Source organism: Ochotona princeps, chromosome 5, assembly GCF_030435755.1.
Source record: "Ochotona princeps isolate mOchPri1 chromosome 5, mOchPri1.hap1, whole genome shotgun sequence".
Lineage (NCBI taxonomy): Eukaryota > Metazoa > Chordata > Mammalia > Lagomorpha > Ochotonidae > Ochotona > Ochotona princeps.
The window spans coordinates 71,630,484-71,648,325 of record NC_080836.1 but is presented as its reverse complement, the minus strand read 5'-3'; the positions used below and the strand labels follow the sequence as shown (position 1 = coordinate 71,648,325).

The window sequence follows — 17,842 nt, the reverse complement described above, 5'->3', positions numbered from 1 at the left end:
CCTTGGCTGCCATCTTGCACTCCACATGTAAACCAGTGACCTTGACTGTTAGTTGCCATCTTGTTGACTTAGTGACTTCTTTGCCCCTGAGCCCCACATCTCCCCCTTTATTTTTTAAATAGGGCATGGATCCAAAGTGGCTGTGCCTGTCTTAGGTTGCCCTCCTCTGAGGGTCATACCCATCGTTGACTGTCTAGCGGTCATGTGAATACTTCTTTATGCAAAACTCTTCTTCTACCACTAGAATTGGAAAACTCTTCTCAATTACTTAATTCTGAGACATAAAGATCAAATGTGATCTGCCCATGTTGTTGCATGTCCTGGAATTTATTTAAGTCATGATATGCTGCCTGTTATACTTTTGTTTCCACATTCAGGACACTTATAAGATAGAATCTAGTCTAATTTTTTAAATTATTAATTTATATCTAAAATTATTGCTCTAATACTGCTTCTAACAAAATCCCTAATCTAAAAATCATCATCTTGACTGCATCTAACATCAGTCCCTATTATTGTAGTATGTGATATATCTTGTGTGGAAATCACTGGGTTAGGCCTAAAACAGTATTTTAACTTGGTGTGCTTTTCTATATGATAAATGCACATCAATATTAGATCTTTGGTAGAGATTCCTGAGTGGTAGGACATTATAACCTCTGGAAACTACCTCACTCTACTTTCTGTTCCTCTGCATGTCTGTTTCATTGTGTTCCCTGGCCAGTGGAACATCGCTAATGGTGTTGGAAAAATGTAAATAGAAATTTTGAAGTGATCAGAGAGAAACCTATATTATTTGATGCTGGTTCTAAACTATAATAATTTGTGCTGTTGTGTCAAGACTGCATCACCCTAACCAAGCAATTGACTGATCTGTTAATTCTGTCATCATGAGTTTCAATGAATAACAAAAAAGTAGTTATTGAGACTCTAACCTGGTAAAGAGCTATCAAGTGTATGACAGTATTTTTTTGCATTCTTTTTTCTCATGGATGAAGTGATGAGAATGTTTGCTTAAGCTCCTTTTCCAAGTTGTTCATGTAAACAATATTTTAAAATATTTTATTATTTCCATTCTTTAATGGTAGCCTCATTAATAAAATTTTAGGGGCTGGTGTTATGTACTACAGGTTAAGTTGCTACTTGGAATACTAGCATTCCATGCCACAGTGTCTTTGGGATAGTCCTAGCTGCTGTGCTTTCCGTCCAACTCCTTGTTAATCCTTCAACAACAGAGGATGAACTAAGTTCTTGGGTCCCTGCCACCATGAGGTTATAATGCGTGGAGTTCCTGGCTTCTGGCCTTTGGGCCATTTGCAGACTGAATCGGCAGTCTCTCTCTGTCCCTTTGCCTTTCAAACAAAGCAAATCTGTGAGCAACTGAAAGACAAAGTTGCAAATATGAGTATATATATAAATTAATATGCTTGAAGAATCTTCATTGATGCAAAATTTTATTTGCTCCCAACTTTGGTGATGTCACAATGTTGACTTAAACAAGATTTTCTTAATTTGTATCCACCTGCTCTGCTAATCCAATTGTTTTCCAAAAAACATTTACTAACTCTCTGAATATGATTGTTATGCTACAAGAGATCTTTTGTTAGAATTAAAATTAGAATATGGCTAATTTTCCTGTTTGGTATGAGAATTTCATATTTTAATCCATGAGTTATTGAAGTAAATCCTGATACATACTCATATTCCAAATCTAAAAATTTTCTTGTTTATTCTTTTTAAATCTCAATTTTCTGTTTACTTATTTTATGGCATTTACTTGTCTTGTAAAATATTATGAGAAAAGATTGGCTTTACAGTTTTGAAAAGTCATGTATCTCCAGTAATAACCATTATATATGGCCTGTTTCCAGTTTTCTTTCCTTTGCTATGCTTGAAGAAAGACTGATATGTTGGCTATAGACACAAAAGGTTAAACATATCTCAAAATATAATTTATCTAACATAGTATTCGTTTTTATGGGTCACATGGCTGACTCCAGATGATACAATGAACTAGACCTGTAGAAAACCTCAGCTGAAGCCTACTTGCCCCGGAACAGTCCGGTGTGTATCATTAGCTCAGATGGGAAACTGGTAGACATCCTGGCAGAGTGTGAAGCTCTTTTGCTTGTGTCACCTTGCTTTGCCAAAGAGTATAACATGATTACTACTTAACATTAATGTGGAAAAAACAATGCAAAAGTTTAATGATAAATTGTATATAACTATAATAGGAAATTAACTTTTGTTGAGTGTTTTTTTATCTGTATTGTAATTCAATACTACAGTGCAGAAAAGCTATGAAGTTGTAACATGTCATGAAATGAAGAGGCAGATTTTAGCTGTTATGTTTTGAACAGCACCTTGTCTTGGTACCCCTAGGCTCTCTTCCGCACAGTAGCAATGATGGTGCCTGATTATGCCATGATTGCTGAAATAGTCCTGTACTCGTGTGGGTTTGTCACTGCTCGGCCACTTTCGGTAAAAATTGTGGCTACGTATCGGTTGTGTTCGGAGCAGTTGTCGTCTCAGCATCACTACGACTATGGAATGAGAGCTGTGAAGTCGGTGCTTACTGCAGCTGGGAATCTAAAGGTAGAGAAGTAGAGAATTTCTCATGTAATTCGCATTTGTAAAGCTAAGTACTCTAGGTCCTTACTGAATCTGAATTGCAGATTAGTTTTTGAAAATCAAATTAAAATTGAAAATTTAAAACTTTAATATTTTAAAGAGTAAATTAAAATTAAATTAGTTATTGTGCAAAACAATTTATTTTGTACACCTGAGAAAATGGTATGATAATTTCTAAAAATTCTTCGAGTTGTGAGTTTTGGTTCATAATTTTAAAAGCATGAAACTGTATACTTACTATAGAATAAATTGCTTGCTTTTGAAAAATATTTCAAAGGGTTTCATCCTATATAATTAGAATTACTTCAAAAGAAATAATGTATAAATAATAAATATGTACAAAGCCATAAACAGCATGTGTATAAGAGTCCATGTGCTTGTATACGTTTTCTCTTTCCTTTTCAAATGAATAATTTTTTAAACATGAGGGGGTATTTGGTTTAGGAATTAAGATACTGCTTAGGGTTCTCACACCCATTTCAGAGCATTTAGGTTTCAGTCCCAGCACCTCTTCCGATCTAGCTCCTGCCAGTGTGTGCCCTGAGAGGCAGCAGGTGGTCATTCAAGCGTTTGAATTATCACCACACGTGTGGGAGACCCAGACTGAGTTTTCATCTCCCAGGTTGGCCCAACTTTGGCTGCTGCAGGCCATCCGAGGAATGAATTAGAGGATGGGTATCAACTCTTTCTGGGTCTCTGCCTTTCAAGCAGATTATTTCCAAAAAAACACATTGTTTTAAAGTAATATATATGATTCTAACAGTGTAGAAAAGATCTCCAATTTGTAAAACTATATAATGATAAAACTGCATGAATCTCATTTTTTTGTTATCAAAGCAAACTTACCTTTAAATCATTTTTTGCACAAACTTTTTGAAGCTCCCTCATATTTGAATAACTCAAATGCTTTTAAGACTTGGCTGACTTTTCATTGAAAATGTCCTGTGCAATCATGATATATAACTGTTTTACCCAACTGTTTATGAAAGCAAGATAGGTGATAGTTAACAGCAAAATGTAAAATATGGCCATGGATTATGCAAAATTTTCACATTTGTTACTTGTGGGAGATAGAGAATTTAAAATATACCCTGCATGATTAATCCTAGAGTGGCATGCATTTTTATTTTCTGTACTGATGTTATCAGAAAATCTGATACATAGTAGTAATGTTCTTTTTCATATCAACCTAACACAGCTTCTAGTCATTGTGCTTTGCAATAACAGAAGTGAATAGAAGTAACAGTTTGTATTAAGATGGTATGTCAGAATTCCACTGTGGTCAGATAATAGGAAAGATAATACATTGTCCTAAATTTGTCATCACTGAAATCTTCACCCTGGAAGTCAGCTATTAAAGTTACTGAGCACATGAATCCTGCAAATGAGGCTTATCTTTCTTTGTCAGAAACTAATTCAGATTTGTTGAATGTGTTGGCCCAAATATTTGGAAGTTTGTTTCTGTTAAATTGAGAAATAATTCACACGTTTGCTTCAAAATAACAACCTCTCTAAACAACAAAGCCGACTTCTGACACTTTACAATTTGCTTGTGGTCAGATTGATCAGAGACCAGTTGAACAGGGCTTGCTTTGGCCGTGGGAGCTCTGGATATTTGGAGATGGCCGAGTCTGACAGCCAGGCATCGTGCAGTTATTGCAAAACTAAAGCACCTAGGTCGATATGGTATTTATCAGGCAGAAAGATTCTAGAGAAAAAGGAGAGGCCCCTGAAAAACAAATGTGAGATAGAAGGAGAAGCTTTAGAGTAAGGTCCTGATAATGTGTTAAGGCCGGGAGAAATAATTCTGTGCTTAGGTGTTTGCTCATTTTATGGGAGCACTCTCATGGGCATGAGTAATAGATTCAGAGTTCAACCGGATTTCTAGTCAACTTGATTAATGCTGCAGATATTTTGGAACTTAATATAACTTTTTCTTTAACACCCTCTACTCAGCTAACTTAGCTTGTCAGCCAGCCCATGCCTTCTCTGTGGAGCTTGAAGACACCAAGACATTGTGAACACCCAGCAGTAGGCAGCACCACACGCTGCACTTCCACTGTCTTCCCTCAGATGAGCAGTGTTCCTTACCAAGAGCCAGCTAAGCCAGCTGGGCATGTTAGGTTACGATGTCATTCGGTTACATGATGGGGGAACCAATGATACATACACATGAGAAGAAAGATTTTGTTTCCATGAATACTGAGTTTCTCATTTAAGAAAGACATAGGAACAATGAAAAATTTAAAAATGCTGACTTTAAAAGAGATGCCAGTGGCTCACGGAGCAGAGCGGCAGCACTAAAAATGATGACTTTGAATTAGACATGCATGACAAAAGTGTATAAAAAGTGGAAAAACTTGATTGTTCACTTTTAATGATTTTTCACTTGCTCAACCTTCTGGAGAGTCTTGAATGCACAGGACTAGAAAGCAAGCACTACCTAAGAGATCAGCAATTGTGAACTATATTGAATTCATAGCCAATAATCGTTCCTCTAGAGCAACAGTGAAAGGGTAGTTAGTTGAACCTTATTATGGATTTTATTATACACTAGTAAAAATTAAAAATGCAATTGTTGATTTCTAAGATAACAATCCAATGAAATAAGAGCATTTGTGTGTGTGTGTGTGTGTGTGTGTATCAACTTTGGATTGGTACAGTCAGTAGATGCAGATATCATCATAAATATATTTTCTTTTAGCTGAAATATCCAAATGAAAATGAAGAAATATTGCTGCTAAGATCTATTATTGATGTAAATCTGCCAAAATTTTTATCCCACGATTTACCACTGTTTGAGGTGAGAATATTTATCATTCTAATGTATCAAAACTCTTGTGATGTATTTATCATATGTCCAAGCTTGTCAAGCTCCCTGTGAGAAAATTCCACTAGAGAAAAGAGTGACAAGGTCCAGAGAAGCAGGGATCAGCCTTGTTTTCTTTGATGTGTGTGCATCTCTCTTTATTGTTTCACATAATTTTCAACAGCTGGGAGTATTTAAATAGTAAATTTTTTTCCTGTAGAATATAATGAACACACAAAAATGATAAAATGATTACTTATAAATTTACTTGAATATAGAATTCAAGAGGAAAAATAAGTTTTCTAGCATTATTATGGCTACAGAAATAAAATGATAAGCCTAAATTCCTTAAATGAATGAGTTTTATGAAATTGTTTTTCAGGATAATTTAACATAAGATCTAAATTAAATCTAACTATGTTTCAGATGGGATTATCAGTCCTTGGGAGGAAGTATTAGTATTCATTTTCTATGTCATTTGATATCACTGTTTTGCTTACCCCCATGCCAGGTAGAAGATATCAGGGAGTCAGTGGACTTAGGTTTTCAGCATGTGAAAACTAGACAGGTTATGGCAGGAAGGGAGAAGACAGAGCCATTAATGTAGCCCAGTGTGATTGACTGTCCATGGCAGGATTGTTTCATCATTCTTGAAGGGAGCTTTTTTTATCATTCTAAGTGCAGAATACCGACGTTTTATGGAGTAAATCAACACGGGAGAGTTCAGGTTTTTTTTTTTTCTTGAGTTTTTTTTCTCCAAGTTTTCTAGTGCACTGGGCAAATTTTCCAGGAGCAAAGCTGTATTTGATTTTGGAATTGGGAGCTAATACCTCACTAGTTGTATCTTCATGCAGTTGTATATTCATTTGGTAAACATTGACCAGTGTTTCTCAGTTGGAATATAATTGGGTTTAGCAACTGGGCCAGTTCCCTGTTGTGTAAAACTGCCCCTCAGACTGCAGACCACCCCCCCCAACACACTACTCCAGATCTCTCCCTTAGTGACAGGTATTTACAAATACGATATATCTCAAACCTTCCATCTGGCAGGAGAGTGAGGGAATAATAGATGATGATCTTGGGTGTCAGCCCATGAATGCCAGATAGGTTTTGAGATTGTCTGTTTCTTACAGGGGTTTGCTTAAACAGCGTGGATAATCTGAAAAGACAGTGTTTATTTTAGCAGGCACTATGCTTCTAATACAGAGCAGGTACTTTTCTAATGTCTTATAAATAGTAATTTCTGTACTATTTGAAATGACCCAACTGGGTAGCTGCTATCATTATCCCTCATTTACAGATGATGTAAGTGGGGCACAAATGGAAGTTTGTGACCAGTCCATGACGGAAAGAGTTCCCACTCACCATCAGATTACAAAGTCCTCTTAACCATGCTTTTTTTCTCCCCTTGCCTCAAGAAAAATTATCACTTTGCTGAACTGGATGACTTTGCATAACAACATTTAAAGGATTAAATGTCAGGATAGTTACCCTGGTAACTCAAAAATTCTAACATATACTTAACTATACGCTTTCACATTAAACACTTATGAAATTTGACTTTTGCTTTTAGAGTTAGGAAAAAAGTAGTCTTATTTCTCATGTAAGTTGTGATAATAAATGTAAGATAGTCTTATCAGTTTAAAAGGTAAGTTCTTTAGAATGTGCAATTAACTTTATAAAATCATATACACTATGAAATTATAATTCTTTCCAAAGACACATCATATGATTGTCTTGCTTTGGCTTGCCATAACTAGACACCATACATGTGAAGCTTAAGACAACATTGTTCTCTTGCAATTCCAGAGGCTAGGTCACAGCCAATGTTTAGGTAGGTCATGCTCCCTGTAAAAGCACTGGGGAAAGTCTTCCTTGCCTTTGCTTTACCTCTTTGATCCTCAGTGCTCCTTGATTTGCAACCTGTTCACTCCAGTTTCTGCTTCCAACTTCATGTGGGCTTTTTTCCTCTGTCTCTCTGTCGCGTATCTGAATGCTCCTCTCTTTTCTTTGACTTAAACAGACATCAGTCACTGGGTTTATGGCCTGCCTGAGACCAACAAGACATCATCTCTACTCATGTCATTTGGAAATGACCCTGTTTTCCATAAAGTCCCATTCTGAGCTCCTGGGCTGACATGAGTTGTGGGGAAGGGAACACAACTCAGTCCACTCCAGTTTATACACTGAAATGCTTTGAACTAAGTTTTATGTATGCCTGAAGGATGGGTTTCAGTTACTGACTTTAACATAGCCACTTGTTCTAGCGCCATTTACTGAGAAGGCTTTCTTCAGTGAATTGCCCTTGCACCCTCACTGGGCATCAGATTTTTCTACACTTGTTTGTGTGGGCCCTTTATGGAATTGTTCCAGTGGTTGTATCATTAATACCAATGCGACAATCTTTAAAATAAGACTTGAAATCTGATGTTAGTCTTCTGTTTTTTTTTTTAACTTAAGAAAATCATATAAAGCAAATGTAGAAGCTCAAGATGCAAAATTTCCACTGGAAAACAGAAAATTTTTGTGGCTTTTAGTTAGGCAGTGATTTCTTAATAACAACACCAGAAACATAAAGGATTTACATAATTATATCCAGAACATATGAAGAACTGTCAAAGTTTACCAATAAGAAAGTAAACAACCTGATTAAAAATAGGCAAAATATTTGAAACAGCTCCATCAGAAAAAAAGGGCAAAAAAAAGCACAATTAAGAAATTCAATAAGAAATACAAATTGAAAGCCCAATATTACAGCACAACTTGGTGAGAATTAAAAACAAACTAATCATAAGATATTGGAGCTCTCACATACTGCTAGGAAGAATATGAAACAGTACAACTGTTTTTGACATACAGCTTAAAATACTCAACACACACCCACCAGATCCAGTTATTACATTCCTTAGTAACCAGTCAAGGCTGTGAAAGCTTTTGCTAAGCAAGTCTTAATACAAACATTCACAGCAATTTTATTTGTAATAGCAAATAATAGCAAAAATAGAAACTAAGAAAATGCCTATCAGTAAGTGACAGATTTAAAATACATGCTCTTCAGTGTGGTAGAATACTACGCAGTAATAAAAAAAAAGGAATGAACTATTGATACGTGCTGCAACATGAGTCTGAAAATATTTATGGCGATTGAAGCAAATGAAAGGAAAAATGAGTATATTTCCTGAGTCATTTCATGTGCATGGTCCTCAGAGGAAGAAGGCAGGCAAGGAGAGGAGGACAGGAGAGCTGGCAGTCACAGGGAGGCTTCCTGGCTGTCAGGTGGGGTCTTGGTGAGGTGACAGCACTGCTGCTGAAATCCTTGCAACCTGAACTCTGCAAAGCTATGAAAATGCTACTGGATCAATGACTATGTCCATAGATATCATCTACATGTATTTAATGTAATATGTAAAATGTAAATGCTCTGTGTCATCTATCATCAGGGAATTACTTCAGATTTGTTTCCTGGAGTAAAGTTACCCAAACCAGACTACAATGATTTGCTGGCAGCTATTAAAGACAACTGTCTCTCCATGAATTTGCAAATGACTCAATTTTTTACTGAGAAGATTCTTCAAATATATGAAATGATGATTGTGCGTCATGGTTTTATGATTGTTGGAGAGCCATTTGGGGGGAAAACAAGTGCATATCGTGTCTTAGCTGGAGCACTAAATGATATATGTGAAAAGGTAAGTGTGTTATTAGTAGGCTAATTTATAATCAATTTTGAACAAGATAGAAGGATCAATCATATTAAGATATTTTCAGTGGGACAGCTTTAAGTCATAAGAAAACAGAAAATAAAACTAGCAAGGTAAAATGAAACAGGAAGTCACTGTATAAAAGTCGTGTTTCACAACTTTGTTATTACAATTAGCCTTTTAAAATGTTTTCACTAATAATATATACTTAGAAAAAAATCTGAGACAAAATTCTACTTATTTTTCCTGTGATAATTGTAGGAGGATGTTTTTTTCTCTTGATTTCCTGGATGGTTAGATGTAGCTCAGCTTCTCTTATTGTCTGCCAATGATATTGAATTGACATGTGTGTGTCTGCATGGATTCACACACAATTAGGTAGAGTGAAGATGGTTCTTAGGGGCAGAACAGTTATTCTATTTGGTGTTGTACTTGGCAAAACACATAGAATTCCACAACATGGAGTGAACACTAATACAAAAATAATAGATCATTTCATTTCATCAGTCATAGCACTGTACCATGCAAATACTGAATATTTTTTAATAGGATACACAGTTGAGGGATCAAGGGGGATATTTAGAAATCTTGACTTTCTGCGCAATTTTCCAGTACACACCTAAATTACTCCAAAAATACTAAGTATAATAATTTTTAACAAGCAAACTTAGGACTAAGGACATTAATATCTCTTCAATAATATCCACGATCAACTTTGAGTGATTGGGCAAAATTAACAGTTTAGCAATATTAACTTTGAAAAAATTATTTATTTAGTTGAAAGGTAGAATAATAGAGAGAGGAGATGTTCCTCCTGCTGATTCACTCCCCAAATGCTCCATGCTGAAGCCAGGAGCCGCAGAGTCCATGCTGGTCCCCCACATGGGTGGCTCAGGCACTTGGATCGTCCTCTCACTTCCCAAGTTTGTAGGCACAGAGCTGAATTGGAAACAGAGCAATTGGTATTCTGATGGCCTTCTGAAATGAGATGCTAGCATTACAACAGGCAACTTAACCCACTGTTCCATAATACTGGCCCCTACCGATACTAACTTTTTTATTTCGTAAGAAATAGGTATTTCTCAATATTTACATCTTTTTTTCCATCAGAGAATATTTTGTAGTAGACATCAATATATTACAGCCCACAGACAAAATACAGTCCAAAGTCAGTTTTTATAATGCTAATGAACTTACATTAGTGTTACATTTTAGAAGTTTCATTTTAGAACAAACAAGAACAGAAAGGTGGATGGAATTAAGATAGAAAAATAAAATACATTAGTATGTAACAGACAATGTAGAAAACTCTAATATTTGTTGTGTATCTCTTTGCCAAAAAAATGCAAATTCTATTTTTTATTTTTATATTCATAGAAATCACACAATATTTGTTAACTTCTTCCAAAGTACTTTGTAATCTTTTAAATATGAATATTTCAAAAGTTCTATGATTTGTTCTTTGGTATCATGTAGAAAATGCCATGCCATTTAATTTTATATATTGACATATATGCTGGCTCCTTATTAAATCCTCTTTTTATTTGTGATAGTTTGTAGAATTCTTGGGATTTTTGGTATTTACAGCATGTTTTCCTTGAATAGATGATATTCTTCAAAATAAACAATAGTTTTTATTTGTTTATTTCATTAAGGGCTTAATGGAGGAAAACAAGGTTCAAATAACTGTCTTAAACCCGAAGTCTGTCACCATGGGTCAGCTGTATGGACAGTTTGATTTAGTGTCTCACGAATGGTCTGATGGGATCCTTGCTGTTAGTTTTAGAGCATTCGCCTCTTCACCGGTAAGAGCTAACACTTTTGCATGCCAATTTTAAAGTGATTTTCTCTTTTGATTGGTTTCTGGCTTTTATAGTTATTTTTCTTAAGGATTTATTTATTTTTATTGGAAAGTTAGATTTACAGAGAGAAGGAGAGACACAGATTCTTCCATCTACTGATTCATTCCCCAAGTGGCCACCAAGGCCAGAGCTGAGCCGATCAGAACCAGGAGCCAGGAGTTTCTTTTGGGTCTCCTATACAGGTACAGGATCCCAAAGCTTTGGGCTGTCCTCAATTGCTTTCCCAGGCCACAAGCAAGGAGCTGGATGGGGAGTGGAGCAGCAGGACATGAACTATCACCCATATAGGATTGCGGCACTTGTAAGGCGAGGATTTAGCCATGAGAGACATAGCGCCAGGCCGTTACAGTTATTTTAAACAAGCACAGCTCATGATGGTTATTTACAACACATTACTGAATGGTGTGACAGTATATCTGTGAAGAAGGTTAGCACTTAGAAAAGTTAGCACTTAGAATTGTGCCAGGGACAGGAGGTAAAATGACAGGGCAGAATATTTCTGATTTCTTTTTCTCAAGCTAGATGATCCAGCAGAGAGATTACTGAAATATCTTGGCCCTTTCACCTTTTCAGAGATGTTATATCTACCCACTCTTTTGCTGCATTGTTGTCACTTGCACTAAGTGTTAGATATATGCCAAAGCTTAGAGGAGAAATTGCACAACTTTGTAAAATGCAGTTTGTCTTCCAAGTACGTAGAAACTGCTGACTACTGACTACTGTGAATGGAAGTGGAAAGGGCACTTACCTAGTCCGGGTTTATTCTGCAAAGTAGTTGCTGTCCCTCTTGTGGTAATCAGAATTCACAGACCATTAAGTGTTAACTTAGTTACCCTGTTTCATTTTTCATTGGTTCTCTGTAGAGTGTCATTTCTGGGAGATGGTTTCCTAAGATTGGTGGTGTAGGAAGAGGGGTCTAAGCTAGAGGCATTTAGTGTACATGTTAAATCACTCTTTAATAAGCATTTTCATTATTCTGGCTACTATAATTCTAACCAGTTAAGACCTAGCAGCCCATGACTCAATAAGTCAGTGTTAAAATAGAAATCTCAGCTCTGAACTTGGACAAAGAAAGACCTTGGGCAAAGAGTAGCATGAGGATTATAGTTGGTGGGGCACACGGTTTGCCCTGTGTCAAGGCTTACTAGTGATTTAGAGGATAAAAGTATTCACAAGACACAAGTGAAGCAGGGAGAGATCTGGTACTGTCGATAGTGTGCCTTTTCAAAAAGATTCATTTATTTATGGAGTCCTGTCCCATGGTGTAGGCTGGGCTTATCCCTGCAGCATCAGCATCCCATGTGGGAGTCGGTTTGTGAGCTGGCATCTGCATTTCCCATCTAGCTCCCTACTTGTGGCCTGGGAAAGCAGCGAAAGATGGCCGAGGTTCTGGGGCCCCTGCACCCATGTGTGGGAGACCAGGGTGAGGCTCCTGGCCCCTGGCTTCAGACTTGCCCAGCTCCAGCTGTTTGGACCACTTGGGGAGAAAACCAGCAGATGGAAGATCTCTCTCACTCTATGAGTGTCTCCATCTCTCTGCGTAACTCTGCCTTTCAAGTAAAAGAAAATAATTAAATCTTTTTTACATGAAAGGCAGAGTTACGCAGGTTAGTGAGTTGGCTGGCCATAGGGACAGAGATTATGTTGAGATGAATTCAAATCATTCACCACGTTAACTTCAGTTCACATTTGCTGAAGTTGAAGACATCATCTGTGTAAACAAAAGGGTTGAATTTTACGGTTCGAGAAGTGGAATTTGTTTTTCACTTTCCAGCTAATGCCTGGCATAAGTCATAGTTTTTAAGCATTTGCCATATTTTGGACAGTGTGTATATGTTTTAATACTTACTGAATTGTTGGATTATGAATGTTATAATGACTTTAATATCCTGTGTTATCATAAGATAGAACAACCCAAAAGGTGTGTATATATGTATATGGATGTGTGTGAATTCATCTAATGGAGGGAAGAAAAATTTGATGAAGTTTTAAAGAGTGATTAGTTCACTGCTTGATACTGTGGTATAAAATAGAAAGTCATTGCTTATGACACCAACATCCAGTATATGTGCCAGTTCATGTCCTGCATGCTCCATTTCTGATCCAGCTCTCAGGATAAACTTGGGAAAAGCAGCAGATGATGGCCCAAATGTTGGGGCTCCTGCTACCCTCGTGGCAGACCCAGAGAAGCTCCTGCCTGCCAAGTTCAGGCTGGCCAGTGCAGCCATCTGAGGAGTGAGCCAAGGAATGGTAGAGAGAGTGTGTGTATCTCTCTCTCTCTCGTATCTATTTCAAATAAATAAATATTTTGAAATAAAGACGTCATATTTCTATCTTATTGATTGCATAAACAGGCTTCTTCAAATTTTACAAACACACACACATACATACACTTTATTTAAAGAATACCTTACATATTTATGTTAATTTGGGAACTACATTTTTATATTTTGAAATAGTATTGTTGAAATGCTTTCTTACATCATCATTATTTTTCACTTTTTACTCATTATGTGCGTCAAGTAGACTCCAGATAGGAAATGGTTGATTTTTGATGGGCCAGTAGATGCAGTATGGATTGAGAATATGAACACTGTGCTCGATGACAACAAAAAACTGTGTTTGATGAGTGGGGAGATCATTCAAATGTCACCACAAATGAATCTCATTTTTGAACCAATGGATTTAGAAGTCGCTTCTCCTGCCACGGTGAGTTCTGCCTGTCAGCTGCAAAATGCCAGAAATGTGCCAACTAACTTAGTAGCTCTGACTTGGGAAAACATTAGCAGACTTCTTTTTAAAGGCAATCTATTCTCAAAGAACATATATCGGTTAACACAGCTTCGTCAGTTAAACAGTTGGGGTGTTCTGCTCTTTGGGACTATTAGATAAAGTCATCCACAAAAATAGGGATCATGAAATCATGGAAAATTATTCAAAGTGGTTTGGCCAAATTGTGTTTCTTTTGTCAGCATCACCTTGATGGTACACACTTTTTCTGTTCCCAGGTTTCCAGATGTGGTATGATTTACATGGAGCCCCACATGCTAGGCTGGAGACCACTGATGCTGTCCTGGATAAATCTCTTACCTTCTTCAGTCAGTGAGATGCAGAAGGAATTTATAATAGGCTTATTTGACAGAATGGTCCCCCTTTGTGTCGAATTTATTAGAAAACACACAAAGGTAAGAGGAGTGAGGATTTTAAGACTAAAAAATGAAAAATTAATCAAATATTTCAGTTTTAATGTATGCATCATGAGCTAACAGGTAATAGAGATATATTATCATACTCTAAAATTATTTTAATTGAAGCACCTTATGTTTGTGAAAATGTGATTGGTGCTCATCCTTTTTTACACAGAAATCTCAAAGACCTACATAAACATGTAATAAACTTACCCCAGAACATTCTGTCTTATTTCTGTTGAGCTATTGTATTTAAATAATCTGCAGTTTCATAGTTTGCTTTGTTTTTGGAAGTCCTTAAAATAAGCCAATTTATGGTAGAATTATTACAAATAAATCCTACAGTAGGAAAATCTGTTTTTTTTTTCTTTCCCTACACTCTGGGGTAAACTCGGGGGAAAGCTAAAAAGAATACAAGTGATAGCAGAAATCTTCTGTGCCTGAGAGTTGGGAGGCAACAGCAAGTCTCTTAAACCCACTCCAAGTGGAAATGGTAGGAAAAATGTGCCTAATTTTGAATGTGACATCTCATCATGACAATGTGCAAATAAATGAGGAAACATTTACACTTGCGAGCACCATGTAGCATAGCATTTTCCAACAAAGGTCTGTTGTCTTCACTCCTAGCTCTATCCCAACCGTAAGATTCTAAAAATACACTGCTGGTCCTGTGCAGGTTTCACGTGAGATTCAAAGCAATAACTGCCATGACTGATATCCTTGTATCATTTTGAAATTTTTGTGGAATAACATTTTAAATTTACATTAGTCAAAGGCTTAACATCCACCAAATAAAGAGTTCAAAAATAAAACGTTCAGCAGAAATATCTACAATGGCTATAAACAGTAATCAAATAAAAAATGTCAATTTCTCTCATGCAACAAATTTAAAAAACTGTTGTGTGACATTTGTAGCAATTTGACAAAGTCTATTGAAAGTATATTCGCAGCAATACTGATTCACACAGACATTTCTTTTTTGTTTGTTTTTGTTTTTTAAAAATGGCTGCCATATACAGGAGATATTGGTGATATTTGTCTTTCTGTCCAGTTTATTTTATTGAACATGAGGTCTTCCAGTTGCAACCATTTTGGCTTCAATCATATGATTTCATTCTTTTTATAGCTGAATAGTATTCCATTGTGTATTATTCTTTCTCCATTCATCTGATGAGCAGTACCTTGGTTGAGTCCATATTTTGACAATGGTAATCTACAGCTCTCCAGCATTTTTGTGGGCTCTTTTGAACTGTGTCCTATAGGGTTGAAGTTATTATGAGTGAAAAATATCCTAACATGTTTTTTAATAAAGCATTATAATTATACAAATTAACTGCTTAAAAACTGCTTAAAAACTTTTTAAAACTTTGTTAGTGGTTTGATTTGTAAAAATCAGTATAACAGATCTATGTCTTTGATTCAGTTAATTAACTGTGATGTTTTGTCATTTTGGGGAATGGATTTGAGAAGCTAAAATGTGCGTATTACCCTTATGTGATGGTCCTATGTGGCCATTACTCTAGGTGAGGAGTTAGTTCATGTGTCAGTCCCATCCCTGCATCATTGGCAGAATAAGGTTAAAATTGTGTGGTGCCTATTCATAGATACATTGTGGCTGTTAACATTAACCACTTTCAGTAGATATGGCTTGATGCTATTTTAACTATTGTATAATTTAAATTCATTTGTTTTCTAAATGCTTTCCAATATTTCAGGAATTATCACCTACTTCAGATACAAACTTGGTCCGATCTCTAATGAATCTGATAGACTGTTTTATGGATGATTTTGCTGATGAAGGTAAAGTACGAGAGAGAAATGACCGAGAAGCTTACTCCTTGCTTGAGGTAAGGCCCACTGCTTTCTCTAGCTTGCAGTGGAAAGGCAGACATCTGCTGCTTTGCCCAATGCTGCTTAATTAACCAAACCCATTTTTCCTCTGAAACTGGAGATTTGAGGTAGAAGCTGAAAAGAAAAAGACCAAATGCCCAGTGCCTGGTGGGGCAAGCATTTTAGCCGGTGCATCCGTGACATCAAGAGGTTTGAGTGGAGATCAGAGGTCACCTTAGATCTGAGAACTTATGTCATGCTATCAGTATCAACTGCGATCCCTCCTCAGAATGTCTTGCTTGTCTTGGCAAGAAGAGCCACCTCCTTGCCACATCATGACAATGTTTTATTGTTTTTCCTTGGGGTTCCTTCCCTATTTTCATGAGTTAAAAATCTGAAATACACACAACAAGTGATACAAAACGGCTAACCTCTTAGATATGTTATTAGTGAATCAACATGTAAATAATGACCGAATTAACATGAATTGTGTTTGTAAAGTTCACTTCAAACTTTTTAGTGTTTTGATGATAAATAACTAGTTCAGATCCTAAGTTTCTTATACATGAAGGACCTCTTAAGAAAATATTTTGTTCTGGGCCCAGCACAATAGCCTAGTGACTAAAGTCGTTGCCTTGCACACCTGGGACCCCATATGGATGCAGGTTCTAATCCTGGTGGCCCCAATTCCCATCCAGCTCCCTGCTTGTGGCCTGGGAAAGCAGTCAAGGATGGCCCAAGGCCTTGGGACCCTGCACCCGCATAGGAGACTTGGAAAAGGATCTGGGCTCCTGGCTTCGAATTGGCTCAACTCCAGACATTGTGGCCACTTGGGGAGTGAATCAGTGGACGGAAGATCTTTCTATCTGTCTCTCCTCTTTGTATATCTGACTTTCCAATAAAAATAAATAAATCTAAAAAAAAATTAGTTCCCTTGCAAAAAGCCACAATTCTCCTAATTCTATTAGGGACATTTGCCTGCCCTAATAACATGATTCTTTTTGTTATTGTAATCTGTTTGTCTTGTTCATGAAATATAATATTTGTAATACCATAAGTGGAAATCAAAAGGAAAATTTGTCTTTGGAATGCATACAACTCTTCATTAATAAGTACATTTTGAATATAGCATGGCTCATTGTTAAGGTTGTATGGGTAGACATTTTATAATTGCCTACAGAGAGCTAAATAAATTCTGAGTGACTGAAAGTGTTTGTTTTGCCCCCCTCTGAAATTTTTGCATGCAATTCATACCTCTTTCATAGTATACATTTTAATATGAACTTTTTGGATATTCCACACATGCACATCTATACTATAGACTTTTTTGTATATGTGGGAGTGTTTTGTGTTGGCAAAAGCAATGAAACATTTAGGCAATCTAAAAACATTTTTTAAAAGAAAACTATCAACAGAACTTGAACTTTTACAATAAAAATAATGTTCATAGTAGCATTCCTAGTGTGGTCAGTATGGTATTCTTATGGCTTATCTTTCATAAAATAAAATAAATTTTAGAGTTCAACTCTGGGGAGAAACAGTTTGTGAGTAAACGGAGTAGATCAGCAAGACTAAAGTGTGGTCTAGAACTTTTACAAGTGCAATTGAGACTTCGTTGGCTTTGGTATTTTTTTCTTTTTAAAAATCTATTGATTTTGAAAGAGAGGCAAAGAGTTATCTTCCATCTGATAATTCCCCAAATGGTTACAAAAGCCAGGACTGAACCAGGCCAAAGCCAGGAACCAGAATTTTCATCTAAATATCCCACACGGGTGCAAGCGTCCACGCAGTTGGGCCATCCTCCACTTCTTTCCCATGTGC

At 36.5% G+C, this 17,842-nt stretch overlaps 1 protein-coding gene across 1 annotated transcript in view; it reads left to right on the top strand.

The window, feature by feature from the left end:
* DNAH7 (dynein axonemal heavy chain 7) overlaps window positions 1–17,842 on the top strand; it is a 253,007-nt gene that overhangs the window by 103,155 nt on the left and 132,010 nt on the right. Inside the window, exons 28-34 of the mRNA XM_058664751.1 lie at window positions 2,383–2,595; window positions 5,336–5,434; window positions 8,881–9,129; window positions 10,797–10,946; window positions 13,530–13,712; window positions 14,012–14,188; window positions 15,907–16,038. Of these exons, the coding sequence (XP_058520734.1) occupies window positions 2,383–2,595; window positions 5,336–5,434; window positions 8,881–9,129; window positions 10,797–10,946; window positions 13,530–13,712; window positions 14,012–14,188; window positions 15,907–16,038 (1,203 nt within the window). The remainder of the gene's footprint in view (window positions 1–2,382; window positions 2,596–5,335; window positions 5,435–8,880; window positions 9,130–10,796; window positions 10,947–13,529; window positions 13,713–14,011; window positions 14,189–15,906; window positions 16,039–17,842) is intronic.